The following is a 15,640-nucleotide window of genomic DNA, read 5'->3' as shown; positions in this document are numbered from 1 at the left end:
GCACCAAGAATTTTTGTGAAATTCTTTCTCAATATTTTTCAACAATTGCGTAATATGACTAATGAGACTGTATCTAGTTCCTTGTGTGTCGTCTGCTGCAAAAGATGAAATTTTCGTTTCCATATTGGTCGTTGTTATGGCTATGTATTGGTTTGTTGCGCCAAGCACACATCATCATCGTATTTATTATACCATGTCATATTGAATATATTGTTTTTGGATGAGTGTGTGTGTGTGTGTGTGTACATACATACATACTTACATACATACATACATACATACAAATATATATATATATATATATATATATATATATATATATATATACACACACACAGAGACGTAGGAGTGGCTGTGTGGTAAGTAGCTTGCTTACCAACCACATGGTTCCGGGTTCAGTCCCACTGCGTGACACCTTGGGCAAGTGTTTTCTACTATAGCCTCGGGCCGACCAAAGCCTTGTGAGTGGATTTGGTAGACGGAAACTGAAAGAAGCCCGTCGTATATATGTATGTATATATATGTATGTATGTGTGTGTGCGTGTTTGTGTGTCTGTGTTTGTCTCCCCAACATCGCTTGACAACCGATGCTGGTGTGTTTACGTCCCCGTACGGTTCGGCAAAAGAGACCGATAGAATAAGTACTAGGCTTACAAAGAATAAGTCCTGGGGTCGATTTGCTCGACTACAGGCGATGCTCCAGCATGGCCACAGTCAAATGACTGAAACAAGTAAAAGAGTAAAAGAGTATACATACGTATACACACACACACACACACACACACGGAGAAAGAGAATTAATAGAAGGATTGAGGCACAGATACAGAGATATGTTTGGTGTGTAGTAATGTACAAAAAAAGACACTCTTTGTATCGTGTATTACACACACACACACACACACACACACACATGTATATATGACTTAGTAACATGTTTCTATATTTAACCACGTGCAAACAAAAACACCCTCTCGTCCCTCCGAATATTGACCCAGCGGAACATCCAGGAATTTACGTCTGGGAAAGCGAGAGAGCTGCGCCAGTACTTGGCTAGTACTTGTTTTCAGCTGAACACACTGGAACAACGTAAAATGAAATGCCTTGCTCAAGAACCCGTGTTCAGAAATCGAATGCATACTTCACGATAATGAACTTAACCTAAAATTTATGTTACGCGCATTCACATATACACGCACCCACACACACACACACACACGCGTATACACACACGCACATACACACAGACGCATACGTATACATACATGTGTATGGTGTCGAAATTGCGATGACATTTAGTTGACAATTGATGAAGGACAGAGATATTCTGCTTTTCCTGTAAATTCCTTTGTCGTACCTTTTCATTCGACACACACACACACACACACACACATACACACACACACACGCACACACACACACACACACACACACACACACACACACACACATATATGGTAATTTTTTTTACCAAATAAACACACGCACTATATAATCGTTCTTCACTCGTCTATTACTGTTCTTATTCTAACTCGACCCAGGATACATCCTTAACTCCAGAACGGAGGTCTTCGGAGCGTGCTTACATTTCAGGAAATTCATGCTGGCCTATTGGAACCCACAATCGAGTAGGGTCACCGGCGATCGATAGCCAAAGGGGAACAGTCCATTTTGTTGACATTGAGTAGCGGGATCCTTTCCTCCTCCATAGTCTAGAAAGGTCACTTACTAGACAGGCCTTAAGCCAACAGGTTTTAGGATCTGCTAATACGCCATAAAGTTAAACCCTTTATGGATGTCAAACCTAAGGTAGTCCCATAAACCGGCCTTATCTAACTTTAATGTGTGTGTGTGAGTGCGGGTTTGTGTGTGTGTCTGTGTGTGTGTATGTCTGTGTGTGTGTGTGTGTGTGTGTGTGTGTGTGTGTGTGTGTGTGTGTGTGTGAGAGTGCCTGTGTGTATTATGTAGAATATGAGGAGCTTAGTTCACTGGTGATCTAAACGAATAGGTACGCTGCGTAAGTGCTATAATTGGTCATCCGTTAGGTTCCAAGTTGACACCCATACACATACACACATATATACACGTATGTATATTCTTTGACTGTTTTAATGTGTTAATGCCATTTTGCGCAAAGGTTACACGTTTACATATCATTAAATAATAATGAATGTACTCTCCAATTATATTATATTGTGTATATATATATATATATATATATATATATATATATATATATATATATATATATACACACACATACATACATACATACATACATATATATATATATGTGTGTGTGTGTGTGTTTGTATGTATATAAACATTTATATATATACGTCTGTCCTCCCACTCGATCTGTTAAGACTTTCCGTTTCTCCTTCGCGCCAGCCTACTACGTTCGTCTGATAGTCGAAAGACCCTTTCTCTTATTTATTTCTGTTGTAATTGTACAATTATTTTCATTTTGTTGTATAGCCGAAAGGCGTTTGTCCATTATTTCATCCCGTTACCTTCGTCCATTTGTCGAAAGACTCTTTCTGTTATTTATTTATTTATTTGTAAATGTACAATTATTTCCTTCTTGTTATATAGCTGAAAGGCGTTCGTCTGTTGTATGTGTATCATTTTAGCTTTCTTGTTCTTGTTTTCGTTCTTATTTTCGTTCTTTTATACATTCGTTTGCTTTTCATAAAACTTTAATGCCTTTAGCTTAACGCTCTAGCACTTGCCAGATTCGAGCGGTCTCAAGGATAAATAAGTGCGAAACCGCTAGGGCTTTCCGGACTCTGACTTATGAGGAAATCTGCTGCGAATGGTCCGTGTATCAATGTTTTTGACTAGTTTCCCGTTTGTTATGTTATCGTCTATTTTTCCGTATGTTGTTTTTTAAATAAATTTTATTTTCAAGAAAAATCGCACGCCCCTCTCTGTCGACGCCTCCCTCTGCGCCTTTGATATTTGTGTCCCTATTCTAGCTTTTTCATTATTCCATAAAAACTCACTGTTTTATTTATTGTTTTTTTTTTTATTTTCAGGAACCACCGAAACAAAGTTACCTGAAGAGGTTCCAGCTTCACTTTATGGTCGCCATCACGTTTCTGTTCATCATCGGAAACCTCAGCGCAGTGTGGCACTTTCACGAAGAAGAAAGACTGGCCATCAAAATGGGACAGCGCATCTCCTTCGACACATCCAGTCGTGTTCTTACATTCAAAGATGCACCCTGGAGGTCGCAGCAGTTCAAAGGTTATTTGGCAAACAACATACCGAAAGGATGGCTGCCGCTCGACTGTTCAGCCGACAAGAAGAATGTGTCAAAGATGTGCATGCGCTGGAAAGGAATTGCCAGAGTGAATTTGGAATATCATCGAGTGGGATCTCTGTCCTGTTTCAATGTGAAGTGGGACGCTGACAACAAGAACGAAGTTCTTCGAGATTGTTACACCAGTAGCCTTGATTGGTTTGGGTCTTCAAACACAGGAGATTTCCAATGGCCTCTTCAAAATGTTAGCTATTCCCATTCTCCCAATTTTACTTTCAATGACGTTAACACATTTGGTCATCTGTCGGAACATTTTTGGTTGTCGTCAAATGGTATTGCTATCCTCTTGAACGAATCTACACCTTTTCACGTATCTTGGAAGAAAACCAACGTGATGGAGATGTGCATTAACTCCAATTCGAATTCGATATCTGCAACTGAAAATCGGATGCTTGGTTCTTCAGACAAGATAATTGATAAACCAAACCCGATTCTTCGCTACCGAATATGTTACGGTAGAAATATTATGGACACTTATTCTGTTGTCAGGAAGTATTTCTCGAGAAATTCTACTAAAAAGTGGCCCAATGTGAAAATGTTTGAGCATCCACATTGGATCGCAAAGGATGCTGGGAATGAATTAGCATCAATGTCGACTGTCATTGGTTTGGCCAAAGAATTGGCCAAAAGGAATTTATCATGTTCTACAATGGAAGTGTTTGGGAAATGGGAGTCTGAATATGGTAATTTAGAATTTAATGAGATTCACTTTGGAAATATTTCTAATTTGACGGATCAGTCATGTGACCTAATGCTACCAATTAGACCATATGTTCACCATAATTCGCAAAGATTTAGCGAAGGAATTGAGAAGAACTATTTTATTATGGACGCAGGTGGTCGTGTTCCGGGACTGGTGAATTGGAGCAACGGGGTAGGGGCCATGTTAGATGCTTCACATACCCCAGCTGTCGACTGGTTTATGCAAAAACTAAAACAACTCCAACTCCTTAATCGAATCAGTTCCTTTCATTTTACATACGATGGCAACATGTCTCTTCCTTTCCAACCCCACTTCAAGAGAGGATTTCATTCCGGAGATCTGAATCAGCGTTTCTCAGAGATTATGGGAGCGTTCAGTGATGAGGTGATCGTTGATCACGTGTCTCACTCTCAAAATTCTTCAGTATTTGTCACAGTTCAGAGCCTCATCGTCTCAAATGATACTTCGATATGTTTTACAAATCTGATTGAGAAATCCTTTGTGTTGAGTATTTTAGGATACCCTTACATAATGTCGGACGGGATATCGTTTGGCGACGGAACGATTTCAAACAAAATTCCCAACGAAATAGTCTATCAACGATGGCTTCAGGCTTCTATATTCTTCCCCGCCATTCGGTTTTCTGTGACTCCTTGGTCTTATTCTGAATCTGTTGTAGAAAACATTAAAAAATTGCTTGCTTTTAGACAAAAGACAGTCATCCCATATTTGATGGGATTAAAAAATGATACTCTTGCAGGGGTACCTTTTATTCGACCCATTTGGTGGTCTTACCCAAACGATTCCAATTCACTCGCAATAAAGGATCAATATTTAGTGGGTGACTCTATATTGGTGGCGCCGTTGTTTTGCGACCAACCGTCACACAGGAACATATATATCCCGGCAGGCATCTGGGAAGACGTCAATAAGAAAAAAGTGGTTGACGGTCCTATGTGGTTAGTTAATTATAGCATCAGTATCACAGAAGTTCCGTATTTCTATAGAATGCCACAACACAAAAGAGTCGGTTGATCAACTTTGCTATTTTATCTTCAACGGAAATAATCTCCACAAAACATAAAATAAGATTTCGGCCATCTTGTTTCACCGATTCGGACATACAAAATAAAAGACTATCTTAACAGATCTCTACCAAATCTCGACAGATAATGATAGTTTAAGGACCGTTTGTTAATTAAATGGGGTTTCTTGCTATAGGAACTATTGTTATCTTGGATGGAGGAGGCAGGGGAAAGACCTGCCCCGGGTAAGATACGAATCAGTGTGTCTGTCTGTCCGTCAGCCAGTCTGTCTGTCTGTCTGTCTGTCAGTCAGTCTGTCAGTCTATCTGTCTGTCTGTATGTCTGTCCGTCGGTTACCTCGTTGTAGTGATGTTTTATCCGAAGTTTAAAGGAGAAAAATGGAAGGAAAAGGCAGTTCATACAATCTGTGTGTGTGTGTGTGTGTGTGTGTGATAGAGAGAGAGAGAGAGAGAGAGAGAGACATAAAAGAGTCAAGGAATAAAAAAGAGAGAGAGGGGGAGAGTGAGTGAGTGAGAGGGAGAGAGAAAGAGGGAGAGAGGTGTAGTACGAAATATAAATATTCTACATTATTGTTCCACAGTAAACCGCCATCTTGTCTCGGTTCAGTTGATGATTTGAGTTCGCGAGTAGAACTCTCCTGTAATCACACTGGTGCATATATTGTAATACAGTGGTACATACATACATACATATATGCATACATACATACATACATACATACATACATACATACAAAGAATAAAAGAATATATATCATATACTAATGTGCCATTATGTCTACAACAACGAAAAATGGTTTGGAATTTAGATATAGCTGTGTGAATAGCGAATTCGGGTGGCTGTCTACACATGTATGTATGTATGTATGTATGTATGCATGAATGCATGTATATACAGATATTTTGTGTAAGTGTGTCTGACTGTATTCGTGTGTGTGTGTTAGAGAAACATGAAGAAATTTAAGAAGGAAACATGATTCATAGGAAATGTTTTTGTTTGAATCTGTTGATGTAATAATAATAATAATAATAATAATAATAATAATAATAATAATAATAATAATAATACCAGCAACAACAACAATTATGTGAATAAAATCCTGAAAGAAATTAAAGCGGATAATAATAATGATAATAATAAAATTGATTAAAAATATTAAGATTAAGCCTCTGAGAGCTGATGGGACTGTAAAAGATTAAGATTACAATTATTCCTGTGATATTTGGTGCACGCAGCACAAAAAACCCAAAATGTTACGTAAAAGACAGAGATTGGAATTGAAACCTGAATTGTCGACCGGCAGAAAAGTATCATTCTGTATTCTGCAAAAATCCTAAGAAAGATCCTCAAGATTTAAGAAAACTTGTTGTCATCAGACCTCGGGATAACACTCCTGCTGATTAAATTAATATGTAATGACTTAATAATAATAATAATAATAATAATAATAATAATAATAATAATAATAATAATAATAATAATAACAATAATCCTTTCTACTATAGGCACAAGGCCTGAAATTTCGGGGGAAGGGAAGTCGACACCACGTAAAGACGGACGAAATACCGCTGAGCATTTTGTCCGGCGTGCTAACGATTCTGTCAGCTTGACACCTTAACAACAATAATAATAGTAATAATCCTTTCTACTATTGGCACAAGGTCTGGAATTTGTGGTAGTCGATTACATAGATCCCCAGTACTCAACTGGTACTTAATTTATCAACCCCTGAAAGGATGAAAGGCAAAGTCGACCTCGGCGGAATTTGAACAATAATAATAATAATGATGATGAGAACAATACTTGGATGTTGAATGTCTTCCAGGATAATTAACAGCTAAATATCGAAGCTTATAAGAAAAGAAAAGTATGAACTAAAACCCCAAGATATATATATATATATATATATATATATATATATATATATATATATATATATATATATATATATATATATATAGTAGCTAAACTAGTTTCTGACAGAAACTCAAGTTTCATGTTAAAAAACGAAGAGATTTGATTAGATTTGGGTTAAATGTCATATTTGAACATGAAACTCGAGTTGCTGTCAGAGAAGCTATTTCAGTTATCGTACATAAAATATATTCATGACTCAAAACTTCTGAATGCTTTCAATTGCTGAAGTTATCAACAAATTAGCATTACGTATATGTGCGCGCGCGTACACACGCACACGCACACACACACACACACACACAAAAGGAGAGAGAGAAAGAGAATATTGTTTTGAATGGAACCTTAAGTTTTCCCTTCACCTGTTTATTCAATGATGTCCAAGTCGAATCAACACACTTCACATTATAATGGGTCCAGCGATAAAAATAATTTGTCCTCAGCAAAGAGACGGACAATCCCCACACCCAAAGTCTTCCTCACTTTGCTGCTCCCCCCTCCTTTAACACTTTTTATTTTTGTTATACACTTGTGCACACATCTATCACACCCTCCACGTTCTTCTTGCCACTCCGTGTACTTCGGCAATAATATTTTTCTACCACACGGGTGCCTCCTCTCATCTTTCATAGTGCTTTCGTACCCATTCACCTAACGCTACGACTCATACACACACCATAGCCTCACACACCCGCTAACCTTCGCTACTATACTTCCACACTTGCATACCTCTACACACATACGCATGCCTCACTAAAATGCCAACATACACATATCAATGCCCATTTTATACTCGCTTTCAGACACAAGTATACTCCTATACTTATAAACACCCACCCATTCTTCCCTCATCACTCCCCCATAAAACAGCATTCTCACTTACTTTCTAACTCATCATGCATTTCCATTATTTAAACTGACCAATTTTTTTTCTTACTCTCTCTATGCTTGTGTCTTTCTTCTGATGAAGGAAGAACCTCGGAAACTTTAAGACTATTTTTCCATTAAAGTGTTAAACTCAAATCTTATATGTGAAACCTTCTTCATGTGTTGTTCTTTTTGTTGTTCACTGAATTGACAAGATATGTGTATGTATGAGCGTGTACATATATATATATATATATATATATATATATATATATATATATATATATATATGCGTATGTATGTATATATAAAAATGGACAGAATGAGATAAAAATACCAAGGCAGTAAATAGATTTCATAACATTTACCAAGAAAAAGTCTTACAGCTGTTTCCGGGATATTTTATATATCCCTTCATCAGAGACGATGTGAGAAAATGTTTGAGTATCAATTATTGTAGAGAAGATATGAAATACAGAGAGAAGTAAGAGAATGAATATAGAAGTGAAATACGTAAGGATATTGTATTTGCAGTTCCATTATTCAAGTAGAATGGTGTGTATATAAGTGGTGAAAAATTTTTGGGGCGAAGAAATTTTCTTGTACTTGGTAGGTGAGTTATATTTGGTCATTCCAAGCATAGGGCCTTGTAAACAGTGTTGGTCGATCGAGGGTCTTTTGGGGTGTGAATTAAAATCTGTTGGTATTGTTAATGGATAGACAGAGGAAGAGAGATGTGTATGATTTGACGGGCACCACTTTTCATTTATGTTTTATGTAGTGTTTTTGGCACCGAAACACTTTCAAACTTCGTATACTTGTATATTTTGTGTTATAGAACAGATAAAAAATGTTGTATTCGAAGTTATTTCATGTAAAAAATTGTCGTATTTCGGTAATTTCAACCAATCACTGACGTCTATTGAGGTGAAAACAATTACTGCCGTGGAATGTAAACTACTACTACTACTACTACTACTACTACTACTACTACTACTACCAGCAGGATGTCTATCAGCTTCTGTCAGACTCACATACAACTCTGGTGACCATGACAACGTTGATCTCATTAATTTTGTTCCATCACCATTTCCCAGAACTAATGGCTGCTAACAACTCCTTCCCCCCTCTCTCTCTGTCGACGACAACGACCGAAATAGTTTCTCTTCTCTTTCTTCTTTCTTTTTTCTCTTCTTTTTCCTTTTTTTTCTTCAGTTAAGAGCCATCAATTCTGATTTGACAGACACAACTGTTCTTGTTTTTGTTTCTGTTACTCATGAATAATGATGATGATGATGATGATGACGATGATGATGATGACGATGACGACAGCTATGACGATGATGATGACGTTGATGATGATGAAGACGATGACGACGACGACGATGATGATGATGGTGGTGGTGGTGGTGGTGGTGGTGGTGGTAGTGGTGGTGGTGGTGGTGGTAGTGATAGTCAACTAGGGCAGAACATATGGAAACGTGAGTATATTTTTGAAGACCAGAGACGAAGGGGCAAGTAGAGGTCAAAAGATTCACAACCACGTATATTGGCAGGCGAGACGGACCCTTAGAATGTTGTCACATGACCGCAACACCCTACGGTCAATATAAGGGTTGAACTACAATGTGGTCAGCTGGGATGTAAATGAACACCCACGTCTTAATGATACCCGAATATTTCAAGACCAAGGACTATGACTAGTGTCACCCTTGATGGAGAGGGAAGACGGATATCGGGGATGGGTTGGAAACCAATAAGGAAAGAAAAAAGGGGGCAACAGTGGACCCGGAAAGAAGGGACTAAAAAAAACTGGAAGTTCTTTGCAAAGAATCCTCCAACATCGAGTCTTTAAAGTTTACGGTGTGCCGGAATAATAATCATAGATTAGTTGGATTAACGCTAATCCTGACAGAGAAAGATTCAAATATTTTGGTGATTGCGAAATGGACGACGTATATGGAAAAGCGAGCGCTCATTCACTCGAAAAGTTTACTTTGGGAAGGGCGAGGAGGAAAATGACTCCCGAGAGCGAAAATGCAATATATATATATATATATGTGTGTGTGTGTGTGTGTGTGTGTGTGTGTGTGTGTGTGTGTGTATGTATGCATGTATGTATGTATAATCACAAAGTTTAAGTCTGGTCATAGAGTGACCAATAGTTTCGCATCCACGAAAGCCGCAGCTTTGTGGACAGCTCATCACACTCTCTCTCTCTCTCTCTCTCTTTCTCGATATATATATATATATATATATATATATATATATAGAGAGAGAGAGAGAGAGAGAGAGAGAGAGAGAGAGAGAGAGAGAGAGAGAGAGAAAGAGAGAGAGACATAGAGAGAGAGAGAGAGAGAGAGAGAGAGAGAGAGACCAATTTCTAATTGAAGTCGGCTAGCGTTTTATAGTTCAGCATGTTAATCTGTAATGATTGGTCGTCTTATCTATCACGTGAGTTTGTAACATTGGTTGAGTCCTGTGCTTTGATTGGTCGAGTATTGCGCAGGATATGGATCGAAGATCCAATCACGTTCTGAGTAATACATTCTCAAACAACTTACCTGAATCTGCTCTGGATCCTATCCTCTGTCTAACAAATGAGCAGAGGGATGAGCGATTTCCAGGAAGGCGAGTCTTGTTATTTTCCTGTCGTCATTCACCAGAATAGAATTAATATAGCGGCCAAGGTTGAATTATCCAAACGATGGATGAACCATACAACCACCGGAATTCGTGATGGGTTTATTTTGTCCACTCTATTACTTAAAGGAGGAATAAAGATTCTGCCAGTTCGCCACCTTAATAATAATAATGGTTTCAAATTTTGCCACAAGGGCAGCAATTTTAGGGGACGGGATGAGTCGATTACATTGACTCCAGTGTTTCACTGATACTTAATTTATCGACCCCGAAAGGATGAAAGGCAAAGTCGACTCCGGCGGAATTTGAACTCAAATGAAATACCGTTTAGCATTTCGTCACCTTAATAATAATAATAATAATAATAATAATAATAATAAAATGTCGTTATTCATTTCTTCTGAGTGTTGGTGGTTGAACCTGGTGCACAACGTGACATGAAAGCTAGTAAAACGGTAAAAAATAATTTGTCAACAAATTGTAAAGACAAACTTGTTAGATCTTTTCGATAGAAAAGCAAGGGGACAAGGACACCGAACCTCCGTTAATGGGCAGCTCACCACCACCACCACATCTCTTTCTCCCTCTTTATTATCCTCTCACTCCTCCACTTCCCAACAATCAATGAAAATAACAAACAACCAAAGGAAATGGTTACTGACGTAAATTGAATACCGGTGTGTATGTATTTATATATACATATACATATATCCACACGTGCGTACATACATTCACATACACTCACACGCATGCACAGAGATGCAGGTCTGCATGTACATGTTTATACACACACACACACGCATCTTATACATATCAAAGGGCGAGTGTTGTTAGAAGTGAGGTTACACAAGTCTATAAACACAGGTACATCTAAAGAAAATACAGGTAAGTTGATCATTTCTTTACTCTAGTTGTGTAGGTGCATGTGTGTGTATGGGCATGTGCGTACGTGTATACACATGTATGCATGTATGTAGATGATAAATGAGCTGGACAAACCACTGCCTTCTCCACCTCTGCCGATGATAGGTGCCGTATGTGTGTGTGTGTGTGTGTGTGTGTGTGTGTGTGTGTGTGTGTGTGTGTGTTGACCAATCCACATAGATTTCCGTCCCGAGGTCAACATCTGTCTCGACAGAAACGTTTTACCAACCAATTCCTATGAAAGGGATCTGTCTGGTGCTGTGACTCTACATCAATGCTGCCAAGACCTTAAAGGTCACATTTCTGGAATATTTTCATAAATATTTGCAATAAACAATATAAAAACAATATTTATTTATTTATTTATTTATTTAGAAAACAATAGAAATAATAAAACTTGTTAATTATGTCTCATTAATTGTTAATTCCTCCAAGTGACAAGAACTTCATCTGTTCGATATCTGCAAAGACAATACAAGAATGGATAAACAACCAAATGATTGATTAACCAATTCATTAAACAAATGATTGATTAGTTAGTTGGTTGTATATTTAACCAACTGACAAACAATGAAGAAGTGATATTGAACCAGTGTGTGTTATTAATATTGGCATTACGACCCTCACAAGACACAGCAAAATAAAAAACGTAATAATACTCCTTTCTACTGTAGGAACAAGGCCTGCAATCTTGGTGGGAAGGAAATTTAGTAGGTTACCTCAACCTCATTATTTTAGTGGTAATCATTTCATCAAGAACGAATGGTAAGGTCAACTTTGGTGGAATTTGAACTCAGAACATAAAGAAGGAAGAAATGCTGCAAAACATTTTATCCAGCATGCTAATGATTCTGCCAGTTTGCTACCTTAAGTAGTAGTAGTAGTAGTAGTAGTAACAACAATAATAATACCTCTGGGTGCATCCTGTGTCTTTTAGTGGGGTGGTGTAACCATTCTTGTACATCAATAAACCAGCATAAGCTATCATGGCACCATTGTCAATACAGAACCTGAAGAAGAATTGGAATTCTGGGATTAATATTTAGAAATCTGAAGAGTGAAGGGTGTACAAGGAATGACCAATTTTGTAATGGTTTCTGTTGAGCAGAATGGACCAAAATGTGAAATGTTCTTGTAATCGCTGGGTCTCTCATTTGCTTTCATACAAATGGATGAGAGACAAGTGTGGCTGTGTGATTAAGATGTTTGCTTCTTAAACTCATGCTTTTGGTTTTCTGGCGTTCAAGAATATTAGGCTGTAATATTCTTGGCACTTAAGTGAATTTTTGCTACCCTGGTAACTTTATTTTTTCCGTGTTATTTGTACTCATTGAAAAAATACACATACATTTATATATATATATATATAATTTATATGCATACATACACATATATGCACACACACACACACACAAACACAAGGTTTTGGTTGGCCTGAGGCTATAGTAGAAGCCACTTGCTCAAGGTGCCACACAGTGGGACTGAACCTGGAACCATGTGGTTGGGAAGTGAACTTCTAAAGCACCCAGTCACATCTGTATCTCAGTTTAAATCCCTTCCCATGTTTGAGATGTTATAAAAGTGAGAACGACAGGTCAGTAATTGGTGGGGGGTGATCAATGGGGGACTTACCGCTCGTCTGTTGCAAATAATTTGGCCCCTCTCTCTTCAGCCATTTGACCCATCATTTTTTGTAAATGTTCATTGCCTGACAAAGATTTTTAAGAAAAGAAAAAGGGAAAAAATAAAAGGCACAAAGATATTTTTGGTAACATTGAAATACAGACTACAAAAGAATCATCAGTCGGCCATCCCTGACGTCACCAGTACTGCCACCCAAACGTTTTTACATCTGTTTTCTTCAAGTTAGCATGGGTTAGATGAAACTTGATGATACCAGGTGTCCTTCCTGCCATCAACCCATCGCTTAATCCATTGGTCTTTCCTTTCACACAATGGAATAACTAAAGAGTGGAAGAAATTTTTACTTTAAACAATGTCAAAACAAAGAGGGGAAACAAACCTATGCATACATCATCATCATCATCATCACCATTGCTTTAACATCCACTTTTCCATGTTTGTTCAGGTCAGTTGGAATTCATTGAGACAGACTTTCTACAACCAGATGCCTTTCCTGTTGCTAAACCTCACGTTTCCAAGCAAGGTCATATTTTGTCGTGGCCAGATATGTTTTGCATGGAATGCTGCTGCTGGCATGATGGTGACACTCATTTACAACCATCATGTGATGCCAAGTCAAGGAAACACACACACGACAGTCTTTCAGTTTTTGTCTCCCAAATCCACACTCACTGCTGTGATTGACCAGGGGCCACAGTAGAAGACATTTTCCCAATGAACCATACAGTGAGACTAAACATGGAACCACCTGGTTGGTCAGCAAACTTAACAACACCACCCCTACCTGCACCGAAATCTAAGACCAAGCTTGCTGAGCCTGCAAAATAGTTAAGAGCAGAATTGGAAGATAAGAAGACATTCCATGAGAAAGTGTAGCAAAAAAGGATACTTACAGCCAACACCACCAACAATAAGGACTTCGTTGGAATTGCAGTGGGCCATGGCACGTTCTGTGGGACATAAAAACCCAAAATATTTGAAGAAACAAAATACAAATTAAAAATAAAAATAAGAATTAACAAAATTGGGGACAACTAGGATAACTAAGACAACATGATTTAAATGTTAACCCTTTAGAAACCAGATTACTATAAATAGTTGTTGTTAACAGAGGTGGTTGGTTAATGTAAAACAGAGAACCAGAGTTTCCCCCCATGGCTACACCAACTTTAGTTTACAGTTTGATATCCTGGGATTTACCATTTCAAACATGTGGCCTCTGGCTTCAATAAAATTGGAAGTGTGTTGGGGGGAGAATACACTTCTTCATTGTGTAGGGAAACAATCAGCTATTTTTAAGAAAGTAAAACTAAAGCTTGAAGATATGGCTGCTAGAAATAGCAGCCCTGAGTAACATCTTAGTAACTCCCTTTTTTGGTCCAGCATTGAGGAAGCTGAATGAATGTGAAGGCCCTTAAATGGGACCCCAATATTTTCACAGAAGACTAGGAATGAATGATACCATTTGTAAAACAGTGACACTCGATTTACCACCAGCATCTAACAAGGAGTCACACTCACACACAAAAGGTATCTTTCACTTCCCGTCCACCAAATCTATTCGCAAAGCCTCAATTAACCTGGGGTTGTAGTAAAAGACACTTTCCCATGGTGCCATGCAGTGGAATTGAACTCAAAACTATGAACTTGGGAAACAAACCTTTTGACCATGCATCCATGCCTAAAGTAAAATCTCAGCATGAATCACCCAAACCATTATACACTCAGCTGTTACCATCCCTGTCAACCAGTCATACACCAGGGGATGAGAGATTCAACTATACACACTTACCAGTAATCTCCACCAACATAGCAAAGACTGTCTCCTGAAGAGAGAAACAGAGATCTTCCGGTGTGTAGTCACCATTCTTCAACCATTGAGGGGCTTTCTCCTGAAATATGTCACAGGGGACCATTATAGGGGAGATGTAACAACAGACAGGATGCAGGCTAAATAATGGACATAACAACAGGCCCATTCCCCAAATCCAGTCAGGAAGCCCCAAGAAAGGTCACAAGGTCACTACTCCTGCCCTTCCTTTAATAATCAAACCATACAAAAATATAAATAGAAAAAAAAAGAAAATGAAGTTTACTGTAACCATGGCATCAACTGCTTGAAACATGACAGAAGTTTAGTTTAAAACACAGAAAGGCACAAAGTTTGGCGTGAGGGTGGGGGTGGGAGGTAAAGAATGAAGCAAAAAGCTACAGACTCACCTCAATGTATGAGAGTAAACCAGAGAATGACACATCCATGCCTTTCACAGTGTAAGGGAGTTCGGCCAGTTTCTTACCTCTGCAAAGAAAATAATCATACAAACATTACCAGTTCATCCATTTAACATCCATTTATATCCAGTCTGTTCCAGTCCAATCTGTCACAATATAAATCTATACTTACTTTTTGGCCAGTTGTTCAATGTTGTAGCCAGGACTGGGATCATTGGATAACTGTAATACAGGGAGGAGGATAAATATAATGAAGATAACTGTGATATATAAGGTGGGGCATATATATATATATATATATATATATATATATATTTATAATGGGATAATTATAACAGGTAAGGG

General features: G+C 38.1%; 2 protein-coding genes across 16 annotated transcripts in view; one reads left to right on the top strand and one right to left on the bottom strand.

Moving 5' to 3' along the window:
* The window catches only part of LOC106871290 (alpha-galactosidase MYORG), a 43,588-nt gene extending 38,343 nt beyond the window's left edge, over nucleotides 1-5,245 (top strand). For all 14 annotated transcript variants that reach the window (XM_052975094.2, XM_014917669.3, XM_089338618.1 and 11 more), the window contains one exon: nucleotides 3,036-5,245. In XM_052975094.2, coding sequence (XP_052831054.1) covers nucleotides 3,036-5,060 — 2,025 coding nt within the window. In that variant the 3' untranslated portion in view covers nucleotides 5,061-5,245. The remainder of the gene's footprint in view (nucleotides 1-3,035) is intronic.
* A 6,524-nt stretch (nucleotides 5,246-11,769) lies between these two features.
* The window catches only part of LOC106871284 (putative tRNA N6-adenosine threonylcarbamoyltransferase), a 7,675-nt gene continuing 3,804 nt past the window's right edge, over nucleotides 11,770-15,640 (bottom strand). For both annotated transcript variants that reach the window (XM_089338612.1, XM_052974989.2), the window contains exons 7-13: nucleotides 15,468-15,517; nucleotides 15,284-15,362; nucleotides 14,856-14,955; nucleotides 13,957-14,013; nucleotides 13,052-13,127; nucleotides 12,331-12,429; nucleotides 11,770-11,880 (exon numbers count right to left, since the gene is read on the bottom strand). In XM_089338612.1, coding sequence (XP_089194738.1) covers nucleotides 11,841-11,880; nucleotides 12,331-12,429; nucleotides 13,052-13,127; nucleotides 13,957-14,013; nucleotides 14,856-14,955; nucleotides 15,284-15,362; nucleotides 15,468-15,517 — 501 coding nt within the window. In that variant the 3' untranslated portion in view covers nucleotides 11,770-11,840. The remainder of the gene's footprint in view (nucleotides 11,881-12,330; nucleotides 12,430-13,051; nucleotides 13,128-13,956; nucleotides 14,014-14,855; nucleotides 14,956-15,283; nucleotides 15,363-15,467; nucleotides 15,518-15,640) is intronic.

This window comes from Octopus bimaculoides, chromosome 20 (assembly GCF_046866305.1).
Source record: "Octopus bimaculoides isolate indiv1 chromosome 20, ASM4686630v1, whole genome shotgun sequence".
NCBI classification, from domain to species: Eukaryota; Metazoa; Mollusca; class Cephalopoda; order Octopoda; family Octopodidae; genus Octopus; species Octopus bimaculoides.
This window is presented reverse-complemented; position numbering and strand designations above follow the sequence as displayed.